Below are 20476 nucleotides of genomic sequence, written 5' to 3'. Positions count from 1 at the left end.
GAGGCACACTGCTTTTCACGATGCTCTGATTACAGGTTGTTGATGGCTGGAGCTCCCTGCATTGTAATGGTGTGAATGAGGTAGTGAAGCAGCAGGTCAGGCAGATAAAAAATCATGGCTGACATTATGCCACGTTTCTGTGGTTTAGCAAGCTTGTTATTAAGCAGTATGCATTATAATTACCTCACCTTTGAATGGATGGCAGTATTTAAGTAAGTAGAATAGTTGAATAAGATAAAGATACAAAGCTAGGATATTGAACATTTAAAGGTTTAGTTGATCACATGTTCATACAATACAGATCTGTGCAGTAAAATGTAGGTTGGCATATTCTGCTAAAAGTAAGTAAAGTAAAATTGCCATAAATAAAGGATGAAAATTCAAATAGTTATAAATGTATGTAATATAGATGTTTTAAAATGGTAAAGTGCCTAATTGGCCAGGTATAAATGCGGAATGTTTAGTATATCAAGTAATGTAAGTTAGAGGTGTAAGGTAAATTATACAGTAATATTTGGTACATGCGCAAGTGCAAATGTGCAAAAGTGCAGGGCGGTGCAGATGACAACGTAATAGACAATGTTAAGGATACACAGAGGTCAGAGGACATCCTCACACCCTGAGTAAAATGATACTTAATTTAAAATAATTGAAAATATTACATAGCTTTTGTATACAGTGCTTAAAATTAGGCGCAGTTTCATTGGTAGTGCAAGATGCAGCAACCAAGGGTTATTTCAGGCACAGCGACTTTACTGAGGCAATGCAGCCAAGACATATGCAGTAAAGTATGGTAGTGATGATTAGGATCAGTGCAGTGTCAGTACTCTAAGTTCCAAAAGGCTGAAAGTGATAGTATAGAGCTGGAGAGGACTCTGCGGTAACATTGATAAATGTTTTCACCAGGCCGTCCGCCATTAGTGTCAGGGCAAGTTACAGCCACAAGAGCGGACAAACAGGAAATAGAGAAAGATGGGTGTAAATAATTGATAAGGCTGACCCTGCACGATTCATATTCTGCGGCAGAGGATCAAAGAGCGAGGCTCAGAGTTTGACATTGAGCCCGAGCACAGGAGTCAAAGCCATTACCTTCCCCGGCAACGCTGCTGCTTGTGTTTGTATTAAAAATGCAGTGACTCTTCCTCTTCAGTCTGGGCTAACACTAGCTGGCACTCCTGGGCATTAACAAACTGGCTAATGGACTCGCTGATATTACCTCAACAATTACCTACAGTAACACTAAGTAAAGTGAGGTGGAAGCCATTTTGTTCCTGTCGATTCGATGAAGCTGCTCCTGGCTCTCTCAGGTGTGAAATATAGCCTGTGTTATACCTCTGGGTTCTTTTAGGTGTGATCAATATTTCAGAGGCACCAGGCCTGTGCGCCTTGTATCCTCCCACATCGCCTCTCACAACAGCTCTGCAGCCGATTATGAATGTCTGAATGAACGTTTGAGCCAATTAATGATTAATGGAATTTCACAGTTTTCAGAAGAATGTTTATTTGAATAGTGCATTAAGACTGTCACTGTGCAAAACCTGCAACCCTGAACTGTAGCTTCTACTTCTTTTATAAGAGAAAGTAAAAATCATGTCTGCTGTGTTTTATTCAGTCCCACTATATCTTCACAAAATGAGAACCTTTTTATGGTCATTGTCTGTCGGAAGCACAAATTCTGCATCACTGCTATGAATGGCTGCATGTATATCAAATTGTGGTTTATTCATGCCATTAAAAAATGTATTTCACTCCCTTCCATCTTTGTTCAACACTAGTATTTTAAACTTTAATGTCTCCGAAGCCAGTGATTGTTCGTGAGCATTATCTGCTTAATTAAAGGCTCACTTAACCCAAATTACCAAAACATATTTTCTCACTTACATCTTGGGGTTTTTAGCCATAAACAATATTGTGGTTTTATTTACCTACATTTAGATATATTCTTTCTCAGAAAAGAAAAGAATTTAAATTGTGTGCTCTCTTTATTTACCACTTACTGTACAAATAAAACGTCCACAGCTCTTTACAGAGTAACACCAAATGTATACTACATTCTTATACTGTACACTACAGTATATATTACCTTCTATTTGTCATAGTGTATAGCTTTAGCAGTTAGTATACAAAGAATAAGCTCTTTTATAAAGTGGAAATGATAAAAATAGGTACACTGTTAGGCTTAGATTGTCAATATCAATTAAAAAAAAAATTTCCCCCAAGATTTTTCTGGAGCTGTCTAACCATCACCAATAATTTCTTTCTTCCTTTCTTTCTTTTCCAACTGTGAGCAATCCCTCTATTACCTTTATTGAAAATATAAAATAGTGTGCATCAACAGCCCACTCAAGAATTGGCTGTATTTAATGTGCATTCCAGCTGGTTAGACTTTATTTTGACACTTTTCCAGTGGGAACACACTACATACTCAAAATCTGCTAAGAGGTAATATTGATTTGATATAGGCCTAGTACAACACATTGTACACATTGCTATTGAATAAAAAGTAACAATAATAATTACATTCTGTAAGAATGATAAGTTAAAGAATAATTCTTATGTAATTCTGTATTATGTCATTCTTATGTATATCTTGTCTCATATATGTTTTTTTTTCTTATGGTGAACAAATCCCAAAAAACAAATAGTGCATTTGTCCATTTTTCAGTACCTTCTGACTTCCCTGCAATCTTCCATTTCTATCATACTCAACTCCTTGCCAATTGGTTCCTGGTGGTCACATAAATCTTTGAAAACAGAACTCAAATATAACATAACATATAGCCTAAGTACATTTTTAAAGCAGTTGGGCACTGTGGTTTTTAGCTAAACTGCTTTTTTTCTCAAGTAGGAATAAATATAGCATTTGTTGGTTTGGTTCTCTGGTGAGTATTTACAGCAGTAAGACTGCATATGTCAGATTCACTCAAAATAAACTACAGTATTAGTGTGTATGAAAACATGTCACCCAGTGCATTGATGTGTTTTTAATAGTTTATGGACAATAGTGGATGTCAGTATTGTACAGAAGAATAAGCAACAGTGTTTGGTTTTTGTTGACAATAAGCATTGTAAAAGCTTTATTCTCTCAATTTGATATGCTATCAAATTAGAAAGTTATCTCAGACGCATATCTTGTATGTCAAAACCCGGACAAATTAAACCAAAACATTTTGAATTGTTAGATAATACAAGTGATATTTTCAACATTTTCAGTTACTGAGAAAACTTGTTGGGATGTGCACGTTGTATTTTTGTTTGTGGCACTGATCTGTATAATTTATTGAGGAAAGAGTGACATTCTCTCTGTAATTAGGGCTTTCAATTTTACCAACTGTGTTACACAATTTCAAGACCGCAACAAATATGCCGGGCTCTCGTGTAGCCCAGGGCCTGTCGAGTTGTCAGCGCATTCTGTTCAAGAAGAAATTACTCTCGCTAAAGGCCAGCACACAAACCCAACCTCCTCTCAACAGCCTCTAACATCCAACCCTTTAACAGATTTCTGACTGTGAAAGCCTGATGCACATAAGAACCGACAGCTACAAATCACTGCGTCGTCTATGAGTTATCTCTGTCAATTACTGACGATGAATGGCTTCAGCACTGTGAAGGCCAGGTGCATCAATCCACCACGTCGCACGTTGTCTTAGCTTCTCCAGTCTATTGATTCTACTTCCACTGCTTCCATGATCCAGTTTTGATGGCCCCTGACCGCAAAAGCTAACTTGAGCACTGATGTCAGATGAAAGGGTGGATATGTAACCTAAACTCCCACCATGGGACATGTTCACATTCTTGATATAAGATCTTACTCTTTCCCAACTGAGACTTAATATAGATCCACTGGAGTCATCCCACTACAACTACTCCATGCTCGTACCAGATTTCAATCAAGGTTTGATTGCAATGCAATACCTTTTGTGGGGGGAAAAACTCCCACTTTAATACCATTCTCCAACCTTCAAGTGCTTTCAATGCATATTCTTACAGATGATATCTGCCATATAACCACATACATTTATCAATTTCTTTCTCTGTATCCAAACCTCTATTGTCAGCTTTTTTCCATTCCCAACAGAGCTAAATGTGCTAATTCTACCCATCTCACCTCCATGAAATGGCTTTCAGATGTATGTATCTGTCTAGGCCCGTGGCTTCGCAGAATGACCATTCAGCGAGGTGGGGATGGGGTCTATTGTGAGCAGCCTGTCCTCTGTACAGCAGCTGTCTGCCGAGGCCTGTGATGGTTGTCTGCAGGATTGCCCACCACTGCTTTTTGAGTGATCCTCTATCTTTCACTCTGCCCAGGGCGCCATGTGTTGAAGGCATTGATCGGCCCTGAATTGGATTGCAGCGGGCCTGATTACTGATGTCAGTGTGCAGCGGGTCACGTGGGACCACTGGAGCTCCTCGTGCCAAGCCCGAGCCAGCTCACAGCGCTGGAGAATAGTGGGGGGTGGAAGGGGGGTTTTGCTCGCTGGAATTACATTTATTAGTCTTAGTTACACAGAGCGTGAACACAACATGCCCACACATACTGTACATTTAACTGACACACAAACAAACTGCCAGCACAATCTTATTCTATTCCTATTGCGGTCTATGCTTGTGATTGGCATTAAACAGGGAGTGCGGAGGCATGTTAGACTTTAAGAGGTCTGTAGCACATCATACCAGTAAATTACCACTTTCCTTATTGTAATTTCATATTTAGAGTGCTTGTTTTGAGAGTTAGTGAGAGCAACTGATTGAATATTTGGACACTGTTTTGCATTTTTTGCCAAATGATGCAACTGAAACAAAGATTGTTTAGCGCAAGGTTACACTCTATGACTTTGTGTGTGTGTGTTTATTTCGTTGTCTGTTTGCATTCAAGTGTGTGACTCTGGAAGTGATTCTCCGCGCATCATTTGTTTACGCCTGGAATAGTGGCCATCATCTTTTCCACTAAGAGAACAATAGCCATTTTTCCCCTTTGCTCAGGAGACAATGAAGTGCCTTCCCGCCTTGCGAGCGACAGGCCAATAAAAAACGTAATTGGATCTGTCAATCAAATATTGCTGCAGCGCGGGGGTGGGCGGGCAGGTGGGTGGCGGAGGCAGGAGTGAGCCGGACAACAGGGGTAATGCAGAGGAAAAAAAGGGAAGAGAGAGGGAGCTTTGCCGTCGCAAAGCACTACCTTACACAGTTCCCTCTCTGCACACTGCCTGGAGGCACTCGGCAACGGTTACAGAGGTGTACAATTGTTGTGTTTTGTTGTTTGTTTGTACCAGGGCCAGAGGGGTGACGATCTGTCTTTGTTTGTAGGTATTAGTGGGTCGCTGATGTGGCTTTGATGCGACTACACAGGAGAGCCGGGGCTGCCAGAGCCTCTGAAGGTCACAGTGGATGTACTAGTGCTGATGTGTCTGTCTGTGCTTTGTATGCGCTCAGGCCGTCAGACATGTTGTTTTTTCATACCAGGGAAAGGTCCTGTCATTAGTCAGGAGGGCCAGGATGCTTTAGTAGTATTTTTCACGGTACAACACACACACTGAACATCACCTCGTCATATGAAATCATCAACATACTCTTGTGTGTGTGTGTGTGTGTGTGTGTGTGTGTGTGTGTGTGTGTGTGTGTGTGTGTGTGTGTGTGTGTGTGTGTGTGTGTGTGTGTGTGCTTACCTTAGCCCGTCTAGGTGCAAGGATTATGTGTATTTGCTTGCGTGCTCGTTCACGTGTGCACATATACTTTTACTGTATGCTTTTGTCTGTCGCTCTAAGTTTTAATGACAACTACTTAAATTAACAGCCCATTCACAGCCTCTCTGACTGAGACATTAAGTGCACATTTCGATATTATGCTCGTCTGACTCTCACACTGAGCCCTACCTTGGCTTTTAGGAGATGGCTTTCTCATGTCTTTGGTGACATTCTTTTTCCATTATTAGGCGAGCTGGAGATTGTCACAGAGGAGAGCTTCTCTGTCGTGCCTTGCATTATGAACTCGGGCACACTGTAATGCTGCGCCATATCTCTTTTCATTAATAGACAAAGAATGTTTTAACTGTTCAAGTACAAGTAAGGGATTGAATTCAGTGCAGGTCCTCCGACTGCTTTGACAGTTAAAAGGACTTGTCTAGGAAACTACAGTATGTGCAATCACTCAATCACACAAAGTAATTTTACTGCGTATGCTGGGAGTCTTGGATGCACTGCACCTTAAATCAAGACAAGAATATACTCCTGCCCCCTTGCACAAAAACAGGATCCTAATTTAGAGAGATGAAAAGATAACTGTAGGGTTTCTTCCAAGGTTTTCTAGGTGCTCTACTTAAGATTTGAGCAAACTTGATTTAAAAGCTGATATTTGTTCATTGTTGATCTCATATGTATTTATTTTTCCTTCCCTGTTTCCAGCAAAGATGCATAGTAAACTAACTCAACAAAATGTGATGACCAATAAAATGACACACTTCATTTATTACTTTGCACTACAACTCACTGTAGTAATTTGGTGGTTCAGTGTTCTAATATTATATTCTTCAGCTATATTTGAGTAAAACATAAAAGCATGATGGACTCAGTTAAGTATAGGTTGGCCTTATTAAATGCTCTTCTACAGTATTAAACATTAAATAGAGGTCAGCAGGTTTAAATGTTAAATGTCGTTTAAGTTGTAGCAAATCTTGCAATGCTTTCATGCTGACGAGCACTTTCAAGTTCATCTTGACATTATCAGGGTCTGTATAGTAACAGATAGCCATGCAGGGCCAGGGTCTCTGCTGATCAATTAACAATATGTGTCTGCCCTCTGTGCAAGCCTTCCTAATTTTGGTTTTGTTATGAGAAACGGTCCCTCTGCTCCAGGCTTCTAAAGTAGGTAATTACACTGAGAGATTCCCTGTGGGGGATTAAAACAAATGACACAGAAAACACAGCCCTTCCCCATCACTGCTCACTCAAGCCCTGCCTCCGCTCTAAAACATTTTGCTTGTAACGCCTACATGCCCATGAATACGCAAGCAGTCACAATAAAACACACTGGCAGCTCATGAAAATTAGTGGGGTCGAGGGGAGTGGAGTCAGGGAATGATGGGGAGGGATCACGATTTATGGACCTGGTATATCGGGTTTAGCATTAGGAGCTAAACAAAACATATGGTATTCATACAGTTTATAAGGACCGCAGCAGAAAAGGCATCTGTCCTGCCAGTTTTGCAACGACAGTCTGCATGGAGCATTACTCATCATTACAATCTCTGCTGGCAGCCTATTTTCATCACATTACAGTGGTATAATGAAGCGTAGCGCGCTAGCGTCCTCAGGTTCTCTGAGTAGTTCACCATTAGCACCAGCCGAGGGCATTCATCCAAGTCGCTTTATTGAACTTTTTTACAGTTAGTTTATCATATAATTAATTCATTACTGCACAACAATAGGTGGAATCTTGGTACAGTAGCAGTTCAAATTTTCAAATTCATCTGGCTTTGACAGTCATGTCAGGTTTGATATGACTTGCAGTTAGAAGTAGTGCTCACTGCTGTATATGATAACATATAAATGTAAAGGTTTGTTTAACACAATTATTCAAACACAAAGAATCACACCTCTAACATCTTGCTGCTCTTCTTCTGTTTGTGTCTCTTCCAGGAGCAAGGGAAAGTAGGTGTGACTTTCAACATTGGGACAGTGGACATCAGTGTTAAGGAGATGACCACATCAGTTAACGATGGCAAATACCATTTGGTTCGATTCACCAGGAACGGAGGCAATGCCACCTTGCAGGTGGACAACTGGCCAGTCAATGAGCACTTCCCCACAGGTACTGCCATTCTCCATTCTTTGTCTGATGAACTTCTAAAATAATTAGAGTAAAATTGTAGTTTTAAAACCACTGGACACCACCTATTTGTTTAATCCAAGGGCACCAACAAGAAGACAAATAGAGCTTGTACAGTAAGTCCTGTACTTCTGAGTAAAACATCTCAAACCCTGAGGTAAAACTAAGAGGCATAGCTGGCACATGCTATGCTCTTGTGGTGAATCAAGTCCTAAAAATTTCACTCCTTTCATGCCCTCACACCTGACTCCACAGGAGAGAAGTACACCGAGCTAGACTCTTTTGTCTTCCAAGAGGTATTAACTGTGCAACATCTGGCCATTTCATTTCAGGGAAGGGATTGAAAGGCTCCAAAAGGTATGTGGTCGGTGGGCTAGCAAGGAGAGAATAGAGGCAGAAACCAAGGGTGGCCTGTTGGCCAGATAAAGCTGCTGCCTGCCTGTATCTCTCATTCTCAGGTCAGTAGAAGCAGCACAGCAGCAGAATACAAATAGGGTCATCAAACGAAGCCCACTCCGTTTGGAGGCTCAGGCACTCCCTTCATTTGGAACAGAGATGTGCCGCTCAGCTAGCTTAGTGAAAGAGTAAGGGAAAGTGTGAGAGAGAGAGAGAGAGAGAGAGAGAGAGAGAGAGAGAGAGAGAGAGAGAGAGAGAGAGAGAGAGAGAGAGAGAGAGAGAGAGAGAGAGAGAGAGAGAGAGAGAGAGAGAGAGAGAGAGAGAGAGAGAGAGAGAGAGAGAGAGAGAGAGAGAGAGAGAGAGAGAGAGAGAGAGAGAAGGAAGCAAAAATCCACTCCAGCCTCTACTTAACAGTCCATTAAATTGAGTTAACTCTCTTGGTCTTTGATATCTGTGTCTCCATTCCAGCCAGCAGAAACAGATGTAGAATGAATAGGCAATGTTGAGGATAAATAGTGTTACATTAACAGATGTGTAGCTCATGTGAACAGAAATGTATCCAAGAAAAACTGTATGTCTGTGTTCCACGCACCAGAAAAAAAGAAAAACTATGCAAAATTACTGATGCTAACCTGTGGTAAGGAACACATATATAGGAGTTGATCTCTTTCACTTCTAAGCCCTATGTCTCAGCAGCCCTACAGCATGATTCTAGTCGCATGCACAACCGAGGACAGGGCAGCTTCCTCTCCTGGCGTGACCTGGCACGCTGTTTTGGTTTGGTTCAATGCCAGCGCAGGTGATGCTAATCTTTTCTGTCTCTAGCTTTCTTTTGCCGTTGGCTGTCTTTCGCTTTTCCTTAACCAGATAAAGTTAGATGGGTTTCATAACTGCGTTTCAGCCGCACTAATGCTGGAAAATACTGAGAAACTCCATAGCATGTGGCACACACATGCACCCAAGTGATGTCTCAGTCACGTACACGGTCAACATTCATTGAAAGAGTACACCTAATTGGACAAATGTGACTGCATCATTGCACAGAGGTAATTTTTGTCAGGCTCCGTCAGATCTCAGGCTTTGTATTATATAATAATTCATTTATGCTCCATCTTGAACGGGCAGTAATTTTAGATAACAATTGAACCCCTACCGCCTTCATAATTATCTCAAAGTGCCTTCTGCATCAGCGTTCAATGGTTGTTTTCTCAACCATCTATCAGTATGTCTGTCAGTATCTATCCAAAGCTGACGTCCATTCTGAAATTGCTGCTAAATGGTTGTTGGGTTTGCCTCTCAGATTACGCAATGCACAACACAGACAACTCTGGCTTTTTAGTCTTGGATTCCTTCCAAGTCATCCCATCGAGGTTTGTTCCTTTTTCTGTCCGTCTGCCATTGTCTTGGAATGAAGATGAGGTCGGAGGATCAAATGCGTGCCGATTTATTTTTCTCTTCTGCACAGGTAATTTGCAGGACACTGATTGATTTTTTTCCCCCTCCCCTCCTTGTAAAGGCGTTGTCATCTCATGAGTAATTACATGTTAGGGTGCAGACTCATCGACTGCTTTCTCACACTTCTAATGCTTAACTTGAAGGCAGAAGCTGCCACAAGGCTCTCAGGCCGTTCAATAAACAGTTACTGGATCTGGGCATGCCCTCTCTCCCTGCAAGGGAATAAGCGAGGACAAAGGTGTTGGTGGATTGCTTGTCAGTCAAACTACTTGCAAAATAGCCTGAGGCGTCTATATTGCACATCTCAACATCAGTGTTTGCAAGAGTTTGACCACCTCAATATACAATTGTTTGGATCTGCTTTATATGGCGGCACCAGATGTTTGGCCCCAATCAGGAAAGATATACAAGCATTTCCTTTTCCTGTTCTCTGTCCATAAATAGATTCAGATCATGTAGGTTTCTAACTTATTTGGAGGTTAAAACAAAGGTAACACTAACTAAATTATTATCCAAACTATATAATTTATCACACAACTTCAACCTCCTGTACTTATTATAGTTAATGGCACCCAGTTTCCTTGTCCAGTAGGAGATTATAACTGACATCTCAGGTGTGCTCATTTTATCCAAAAGAAATGATTTGGATAATCTGGCTGTGTTTGACTGCTATTTTAATTCAATACTTATTCAGAATATACTGAAAGGACACACTAAAGATAACAATTATATAGAACAAAAACACATTAAAAGGCAGTTGAAAGGATAACACAACTAAGCTGTCATTTAAGAGGTTCTCACAGTGCTTTTTGTACATCACAGGTGCTTGGGGCAAATGACACAAATAAGTACTGTAGGTCATGTTGAATGTCACACTCATATAGCCACACAGGTCTGAGGTACTAATGGTGCCAGGTGTATGACCATTATGAATGCGGAGTAAGATTACACTTAGCCACAAAAGGCTCCCATTTTCTCTCAAATATATTCTGTGTGTTGAGTTTGGGCAGGATGGCTCTGAAGTGGGCTTTTAAGCACCATTCAAAAGTCACAATCCAAAAAATTGTATAATGTTGAGTGATATCTAAAAAGATGTGACAGACACCCTTTATCAGAGAGACACTTGTTGCACTCTGAGGCAACTGATTGAAAGAAGCAGTTCAATTTTATCTTTGAGTAATGGAGTCTGTACATTTTCTTATATTGATTTAATCTATAATGTGTGTTGATAGAGAAACAATGAACCTGCTTCCCTGAGCTCATATTTATTCAAGTCATTGTCCTTGTTTCTGTTTTGTAGTCAGAGGGAACAGAGATAGTGAAGCAAATGTTGACACTCGCTGTTTGATATCAGGATTTATGGCAAAAATGGTTGATAGGGTCTTACTATGCTCGTAACATAGTGCCTCATTTGGAGATACTGAAATAAATGTGAATGTGAATTTGATACACAATTGAATGAATGATGCAAACAAAAATGCATAAATGATGACCAGTCCTACAAAAATAAGAACAAAGTTGAAATAAAACAAAATTATCCTTTAACTTTCTGTACATGTTCTATTTTGCCTTTATTGTGGGTGCATAGCACAGACAACCAAAACTAATTGGGAGAGAGAAAGGATGACCGTCAGATCCCAGCCCAGGTTAAACCTGATTTGCAGTGCCCATAGCGAATTCCACAAAACAGGTTTGCAAAATAAAAATGGTGCCGTTTAATGCTGACATTATTGGGAAATAATGCAGAAAAGGACTTCTGTAATCCACAGTCCTATTGTTCCATAAAACAATATACCCACACTGATCCCATACAGCAGCATTTCAACAAGGCTCCTGCAGCTTGCGTGTGTTCAGTTCGCGTGTGGGGGCGTTGCGTTTGTCGTGTGTTATGTGTCATGTGTTTCTCTGTGTGTGTGCCTGTGTGTTGAACTGTTTTGTCTCTTCCTTTCTCTAATTATTCTTCCCCTTGAACAGTGCCCTCTTATATCTCCATTCTTTTTTTGTCCTCACTTTATTTCTTTTTTTTCAGTGTTTCTCATCCTTTTCCAGTCAGTGTTCATCAGGGCTGTGCATCTTCCCCTACAATCCTGTGTACTTTTGTGACAGCCCACATTACTGCAGGGGCTTGTCTTTGTTTAGTGAGAGGGTTCCAATTTCCTTATATAACACTCCGAATCCCTGTATTCTTTGATTTTGGATTACATGATCTTTTCGCGTGAGTTTATATCTTTGAATCAAAGAATCACCAGACCGAGCCAGGGCGGATATTGTGCATCACACTTTGTCAGAGCTGGCTGAGCCGAGACTCAGGCGTTGTCTCAAATGAGTGACCATTGGTCTAACTACTCTCCTTGGGCCTCGGGGACAGCACATGTGTGTGCATGCTCCATCATTTGCGGTGGATACAAGAGGCTCGGTCGTGACGAGAATGGCCTTGTGTTCATTTTCAGAACTTGAACACACACAGAATGATATGACTCCCACTACCTGAAACAGGCACGATGAGTAGCAGCAATTCCAAATATCTGCCAATCTTTGTCTTGAAATACAGACAAAACAATTCCTCGGGAGTAAGATAAATCCCCACACGTCCCTGGGGCCAAACGTGATTAGACCTATATGAGACACAATCTCTGTCTCTCTCAGAACTCAGACTAAGCTGAGTGTAGAAGTCGCCAGTCTAATTCATCCTTTCAGCACCATAAATTTCAGAGTGACCAGATAAATGATGAATTTACTCCCTGGCTTTGTCTGACGTCTCAGAGAGAATGGAGGAAGGATAGAGGAGAAAGTAAGCAGTAGAAACAGAAGGGCATGGGTGAATAGAAAAGAAATGCTCTCGCCGAGGGAACACAGATGCATTTAATGGAGTAGATGACAGGAATAAGTTGACAAAGAGCTGACATGTAGACAGATAGATAGGTAGAGATCAAGAGAAATGGAATGGTGAGTGAGTGAAAAGTAGATAAATGATATCAGAATTGTGGCTGTACCTGAAGAAGTCCGATTTAGCCGAGAAGAGCGAGGAGGGCTGATTGTGCTGTGAGAGACAGAGGGGGGAGAGAATAGCAGGGAGCAGATGAAGGAGCAGATGATAGCTGAAGAGAAAGAGAGGATAGAAAGAAACTTGAGTAGATGAAAAGCTAGAGAGACAGACAGGAGAGACAGAGATGAAAGTAAAGTGTAGATTGGAAAGGAGGTGGGTGGTGCAGGATATTCATAACCAGGGGCTGCAACAGCTAGCTCTGGAGTTGAGCTGTGGAATGACGATTTTTGGACAGGGCCACAGTATATCAAATGTGCTCATCATCCCCAAATGGAGAGAACGCCAGGAGCCTGTCACGGTAGCCATTTTCACAGTTTTGATGCGCTCTCAGCACTGGCCATGTGATGGAACCCCAGTGAGATTAGTCTGGCAAGCAAACTGAATAGAACGAGGCGACAAACCAGCAGATGACTGTCGCCGTGCCAGTGTTTGTGTTGACTGAATAGCTGCCACAGAAAGGGAAACATTTAGACATTGTTTTGGCTGGGAGGGAAAAAAATGGCATGTATTAGGGGCTACCAACTGTATATAGACACACAAATACAGACAAATATTAATACCATTCTATGCAGTTATATTGGCCTTTTGCAGGGTTAAGTAGGGTTAAGCAGGGTTAAGCAGTTCAGGCACTCAACTCTGCCAGTGTATGCTGCAAAAAGTGCAACGTGCATCAGAATATATTAGGAGATACAATCTTTTTCAGAACAAACAAGAAATTGTCCAGAAATGATTTGTACACATAGATAGTACACACATTTTCTGAGTGAGCAGAAATATGTGGATAAACTTGCAGTATTTTTAGTGTGATGGCCAGCTCATCTACATTTATAGTATGAATAAGCTCCTGGAGCCTTGGAGTTAAGAGGCCGACCATGATCCGCTATGTTCATGGTTCACATCTGGCCAGGTGCCTTTTGTTTCTTCACTATGTCTCTCAATTAAAGGCATAACATGATCCTAAAAATGTCACCCACAGAAAAGAGTGTCTTAACATCGGTGACCTCATACTGCACTATTAGTTGTAACTACTAAGTAAAACCAATTAAGTCATCTCTTTTTTTAGTTCCACCTTTCTGCCAGCACTATCAAATTAAACTGCCTTAATTAACTGATAGTTAATTGGACACACTTGAAGTAATCTCATGTAGCTTCTGCTCAACATCAGCAACTCTGGCAATAAGTAGAAATAAGGGGTTAGTGTTAAACACTGTGTAACTGTAGCACAAGGAATAGACATAAAGATGGTAAATGTGTGTTGTTGTTGTTTTTTTAATTTATTAGTTAATTTGATCAAACTTAATGTTCATTATTCACCAGGAAAAAAAACAAATAAGCCAGAGTTATCTTGGGGCTAACTTTAATCTGTTGCCCTTGGTCTCAGATGTTAAAACAGCACCCTAAGTATATATTTAATTAATATATACAACATAAACATATCCATTAAAAAGTCCAGTACACATCCCCCAATAAGTAATGCCAACACATGGTAGTTAGTTACACACACTGATATAGCCACCATTATTTACTGGGCATACCAAATTAAGTAAGACTATAACAGATAACAAGAAGAAGTGCATTTAATTGCTTATGAATTAAGCGTTTCATTTGTAAGTAGAGTGTGTTATTCCATATTTTGTAAGTTTCATAGTCTCACCCCAACAACCTGTTTCAGCAAGAATTGAATTACTTAAGGTCATGATGCAATTTCATAGGACTTTTGAGACAACATTTGTGTGATTTTACATGGGTTTGACTTAATTCTTGTTTTTTGTTTTTGTTGGCAAAATATCAAGGAAAGGGAAATTTGATTGTCTGTATTTAAGATTGAGAAGGCTGTGATAGAAAGCAACAGTAACAAACAAAGTGTATATATCAACACATTTTTAAAATGTAATAATAATATAGGGATCTAGGTTGAACAATGTGTGTGACCCAGAAACTTTAATGTGGATTTTAGGCGGCACTAAAATGTGCAATCTGCACTGTGACAGTGACAAAACATCAAGTCCATAATGGTGCTAAATTGCACTTTCGTCTTTACTGAATACTGAAAGATTGATGAAAAATTTGAGAAAATATCTGTCTTGGCTTAAAGGCAGAGTGGTTTTATAATAAACAATAGTGCTTTTATTGGCAAGGTCATCCATTTTAGAGTCACCTTTAGAAATTGAATATCAACTTTGAGTTTTTTCTCATTAGTTGGACAATTAGCCTGTTGTGTATTCATTACAGGGGGACTGTCACCTCATTAATCACCTAGAACAATGTTAGAGCTATACCTGAGATCATGCCATTAGCAATGCACAGCAAGCTTATACCCCTGTCTCTCCGTTTCAGGCGTATTTTCATTTTGGCTAAATAACAGAATCTGTTGGCTTTGAGATATTCAGCAGAAGGCATAAACTAGAAAGAAGCTGAAGAAATTGCAGTGACAGTTCTTCGACAGTGAATTCGCCCCCTCTCTGCACCTTTCCACCCCTTCCTTTAACCTACTCACCCAAACTTGTAAATGTTCTGTCTGCCTCCTGGTTTCACATACGACCATCATGCCTCCCTCTGTGGCCCTTGTTCAGAGGAGAGTGTATTTGGCTGCCACCCGAAACCTGCTTGAGATCAAAGGAATGGGGAGGGAGTCCTGCTAGTAGCTGATTAACCTGCTGGCACGCTGCAGACAGGGTCCTTTAGCTCCTTGAGCTCCCTTGCAGCCATATCCGCACTCCTGCCCAGCTGGCTGTAAACTGAACACTTGGCTCCCTTTTCTCTGAATATGAAAAGTAGAAAGGAATGATAGAAAGATCAAGAATTAAGAGAGGAAAAGAAAATTGAGACACTCTAAAGAGTTAGCTAAGTGCTTTGGAACATACAGTATATAGTTTCTTCTATTTATGGTGCCTTCCCTCCTTTTGTACAGTTGTAATCACAAGGTGAGAACAGTGTAACTCGAAATGAGGTGTGCAGTAAGAATCTAAGCCAAAATACTACAACGGACATGAAATTCAACTCCAAAGCAATTATGAGTAGCAACACAACGGTCACACCCTCAGTCAGCTGGATCGTCGTAGTTGTGTGTGCACATGATGTTGCCAAAGATCAATCACCTGGAAGAAATCCAGCATCCAAACTTATGCATCTTTGCCCTTTCAGCTTTTCTAAACAATCGTGTGCTAGTTCTTGTTTTCCAAACACCTTCCCACCTGGGTACTGAGTTACATCATGTTGCCATTCATAATTCTTATACAGGCTTTACACTCTTTTGTCAAAGATTTTGAAGACAGAGCTGTACATTTCAATTCTCTGTGTTGACAGACTTGCAAGTGCCTTTCAGAGGGAATGCCTCTATGATTGTCAGACAAAGTATTGCATCCTGGCGCATACATAACAAGTAATCGTATCATGCCACACAACATTCCCTGTAAAAGGCGGCCTATTATCTTTAATTCCCATATACCTGCAACACGTTAGCCGCGGTCTCAGAAGAGGGGAATGCGGAGGCTTTTTTACCCAAAAGGCCGCCTGCCATGTCAGTAATGATCTCATTTGTATGCATTGTCCTTTTCAAATTTGTGTCAATGTGGGACTTCCCTCCCAATAGGTCTGCAGTACTTCAAATTACTACTTCCTCCTTTAATGCCCTCCCCGCCCCCACACCTCTCCTCGCAAACCTGCTTCACAGCTCTTTCCCTCCAAGTGAGCTACTAAACCGAATCATTTCTTGGCCCTTGAAATGTAAAAGCAGGTGGTGTCCAGTGGGAGAATTAGTGCACATAAATTACCTCCAGTTTGCTTCAGAGAAAGGCAGTTAATGCATGGTCTACCTTTTTAACCACTTGATATCCCTCCTTTGGTCTTGATTATGCAATATGATGAATGTATTACAGGACTTGTTATGCAAACTGTGATGTATTTTCTGTGTTTTCCAAACATATAACCTATTCTTGCAGGTTATTGATGCAGTTTGTCTTTTCCATGACTGCTATGGATATGTCTTGTGCTTTTAATCCATGGATATTTGTTAGATTTTGATGTGGAGTGTGCTATATAAATATGATTTTAAACAATTAAACTAAAGCTACTTGAAAAACAATCATCATAAAGCTTTTATAAATATCCCTAAACAAAGATAAAACTCATTATAAACCACTGTATAAATGTGTGATGTCTGTTGCTGTTGCCAACTGTTTCAAGCTGTTTGTTAAACTTTCAAACTTTAAAGGCAACAGCGACATTGAGCGCTATCAAATGGCAAATAAGAAAATCCCGTTCAAATATACCCGGCCAGTAGAAGATTGGCTTCAGGAGAAAGGTAAATCTTTATCAAACTTCTATAATGTTTATCTTTTATTTTCTGTTATTTCATCGGCTTGTTCCCTTTCAACCTCTGAGAATGAATAACCATCCCTTAAACCCTTTAAAAAACAAGTAAAACGAGGCAGGTTTTTTTGTTAGTTTTTATTCTTTCCTTTATTTTTCTTTCTTTTTTTTCAGTTCTCATCCCTGTTTTGTCATCTTCATCTTTTTAAATTTTGTTGAATCATGGTGTCCAGTTAAAGGGACTGTGAAAAGAGATTTTATAAACAGTGCCACAATAAGATTTTAAGTATCGAGTACTCCTAATCTTTTTTTCACAAATGGACTAGGAGAAGGCATTATCTATGCTGTAACAGTAGGCCGATTGTTTTGAGAGGAGAATTAGCTCCCTTCACTCAAATCCTCTGCAATGTTTGAGAACAAACTAATCAGTGGGCATATCCCCCTGAAAACTTTCCAAACAGCAGGTGCTTTTCCCTGCTGTAATTTATCTGATTGTAGTTATACACATCACACACGATAAAATCCTCACTTGTTTTATGATGGAGAGCTAATTGGAGCCTTTTTGACAGCAAAGCGTCACATTGAGCCTGCCAAGGTGCACTGTGCCCTGATAGAGCTGTGCTTTTCAATCAGCGTACTGAGATTATCAAGGCAGCACCTCGTTTATGTTTAAAACATTTGTGGGAGTCGAGAAGAAATCTCCCCCTCCTTATTTTTGATGCATAATAAATTTCCTGAACATAATATCATTATAAACTGCATTTAAAGTGTAAAGTCACTGCACATAAACATCTTAACCTGATTATAAAGTCCCTTTAACAATCGCTAAAACACAAACAGGTCTGAAAAATCCCATTACTGCTGCATGCATGACTCCACATGCGCTATTTCATTTTCGCTTCTGTGATATGAACGTCCTGTCCCTGTCATTCCATGCCCAATGTATTATGTATTATAATTGTGCAAATGCCTCAAATATAACAAGCTTGCAGTGTTATGTGTCTGGGAAATATACAAATTAGATTTTCAATTATGATTCCTGTATTGTGAAAGTTTTGTGTATTTTCATTTCATAATTAATGCATGAGCCGTGTGTTTTGACAATGATATGTACGCTTATCCTAATGAAATTCACCATGACATGCAGTGCGTGTGTATTGCTCATACTTTATCATAATATGCCGAAGCTTGTATACATATTTATTAATCACTTTACAGCATGAGTCTATTGTTTTGTCCAGAGAATATTAAGTGTGCCTGTGGAACATGTTCCAGCTTATTTTTCGAGTTGTTTTTTCTTTTTTTCTTTTTTTTTTAAACACCTGCATGTGTTCACTTCTTTATGATTAGGCTGCTATAGCTGCATACTGTCTGTTGTTTTCAGCATTAGCAGTCTCTTTCAGGGGTTCTTTTTCATGTATATCAAAGGGAAAAGTCTTCCTACTGTAGATAGCAATGCCTATAGCTGCAGTCATTTCAAATAAGCAGAGAGGTGGGGTTGTTCAGAAATGATAAGCTACTGTTTTCATTGTAAAAGCATGTTGCATCACAAGGTTTAAGTATTGAAACTCCATTCGCACTCTTTTAATCAAGCAGTAATGTGATATCTAAAGTTTTTCCACACATATTGAGCTACTGTAGTCTTCCATCACTGCCCATAGGCTGCAGTGATAGTGTAGTACTTAATAAACGTGGCAAATGTCCCAATTTAGATCTTTTTTATGAGCTTTAGCTGTTTATTACATCAGATTCTTCCATCAGAAACATGTGCATAAACAATTCCCTCCCTCCTGCACCAGGCCGGCAGCTGACAATCTTCAACACCCAGGCTACTATCTCCATCGGTGGAAATGACCGGAAGCGGCCCTACCAAGGCCAGCTCTCCGGCCTTTACTACAACGGCCTCAAAGTCCTCAACATGGCCGCCGAAGGCCACGCCAACATCAAAGTGAACGGCAGCGTGAGGCTGGTGGGCGATGTGCCAGTCAGCAGAGGTGCTGCACGCACCACCACCTCAGTGCCACCGGAGATGTCCACCACCTTTATCGAGACCACGACCACCTTGTCCACCACGACCACTCGCAAGCAGCGCTCACCACCTACCATTCAGGTAAGGCAGTGGCTGATGGGAGTCAAGGAGAGATAAAGAGGAATGAGTTTGAAGCTGAAGTAAATGTCTAATCCTGTGAAGTCCAGTTTGTAGAAATGTGAGTTAACAAGGTATTTTAAAGGAATAGTTTGGGAATGCATTTTGGGAAATGGCGCTTCTTCACTTTTAGTGAGGAGTAATGTTACCATTCTCATGTTTGTACAGGTAAATATTTAGCTGGAGGCAACAGCCAATAGCTTAGTTTAGCATATAGACTGGAAACCACAGAAACAGACAGTTAGTCTGACTCTCGTTTGTTTAATCAATACAAAAAACATGTCTTGTTATGTGTCTGTATATCGATTGTCCTAGCTGTGTAAAAGCCTGAGTCTGTGGGCCGAATGTTCTTTCTTGATAATCACGTATAAAGATATGACAAAGTGAATCGTCAGAAAACGAAAGTCCTCCTCCAGTGTTTTATGGTTTTTTGGTGACTTTCCCATAACGGCTTGGGTGGATTGTAGCCAAGCTGCCTTTTTCCTTGCTTGATCAGTCAAGGTCAGGATACTGTATTTCTCATTCTATCGAGGATTGAAGTGCTGCTGTTCATTGAAGTGTGCAAAGGCGGCATTGCCACTGCTCTATTTTTCTACATTTCTATCTTTTTCTCTGTCTCTCTCTCTCTCTTCATCTCTATCTGTCACTCACCTGATCTGGCCTAACAGAGGCCTTTCTCCAATACGTCGCGAGTCCAAGCCAATGAATGTCACCACCGTGCCAAGAAAGTAATCACGCCGAGCAGTCCTTTGACACCCAGAGGACAAATTGAACCATTCGTTGTTCATATTAAAGCAATAACTCTCCCTCAGGGGTGAGACAGGGTTGGGGGAGAGGTTGGCCGGTCGACGACAGACAGGGACAACTGTTATCAGCCTCTTCTGCTCAACAATAGATTGTCTGACGTGCTGTGATGATGGTCCTTCATGTCACTGCTGACACTTGTGTGTCTCTATCACTGCAAGTGTGGGGATGCCAAAGTCAGAGCTCTTAGAAAGCCTCTAAATACCCTGTGATTTAGACAGAATTGACATAGAGAGACCCGGTGTAAACCCTCCATATGTGGGGTATGAACTTCCAGGTCAAAAGCAAAGCAGTCTGTATCCATTCTGCCTGTGTGGCATCAGTAATGTGTGATGATGAAGACTGAGCTGAGATGCATTACTCCGCTGTCTCTGGCACCATCAACAAGGTCACATCAGATAAGGCAAAAAAAAGTAGAATCATTGGGAAAAATGGCGTTTTGTGTCGTAGGCTATTAATATCAAAGGAAGTCAATAAAGTTCTGTGTGCTATGA

The 20476-nt window shown here is 40.6% G+C and overlaps 1 protein-coding gene across 1 annotated transcript in view; it reads left to right on the top strand.

Moving 5' to 3' along the window:
- LOC133997669 (neurexin-3b) overlaps window positions 1–20476 on the top strand; it is a 213846-nt gene that overhangs the window by 164046 nt on the left and 29324 nt on the right. Inside the window, exons 13-14 of the mRNA XM_062437349.1 lie at window positions 7635–7806; window positions 18832–19142. Coding sequence (XP_062293333.1) covers window positions 7635–7806; window positions 18832–19142 — 483 coding nt within the window. The remainder of the gene's footprint in view (window positions 1–7634; window positions 7807–18831; window positions 19143–20476) is intronic.

The sequence above is a fragment of the Scomber scombrus genome, chromosome 17, assembly GCF_963691925.1.
Source record: "Scomber scombrus chromosome 17, fScoSco1.1, whole genome shotgun sequence".
NCBI classification, from domain to species: Eukaryota; Metazoa; Chordata; class Actinopteri; order Scombriformes; family Scombridae; genus Scomber; species Scomber scombrus.
The sequence above is the reverse complement of the archived record's forward strand: the minus strand, read 5'-3'. Positions and strand labels throughout refer to the sequence as shown.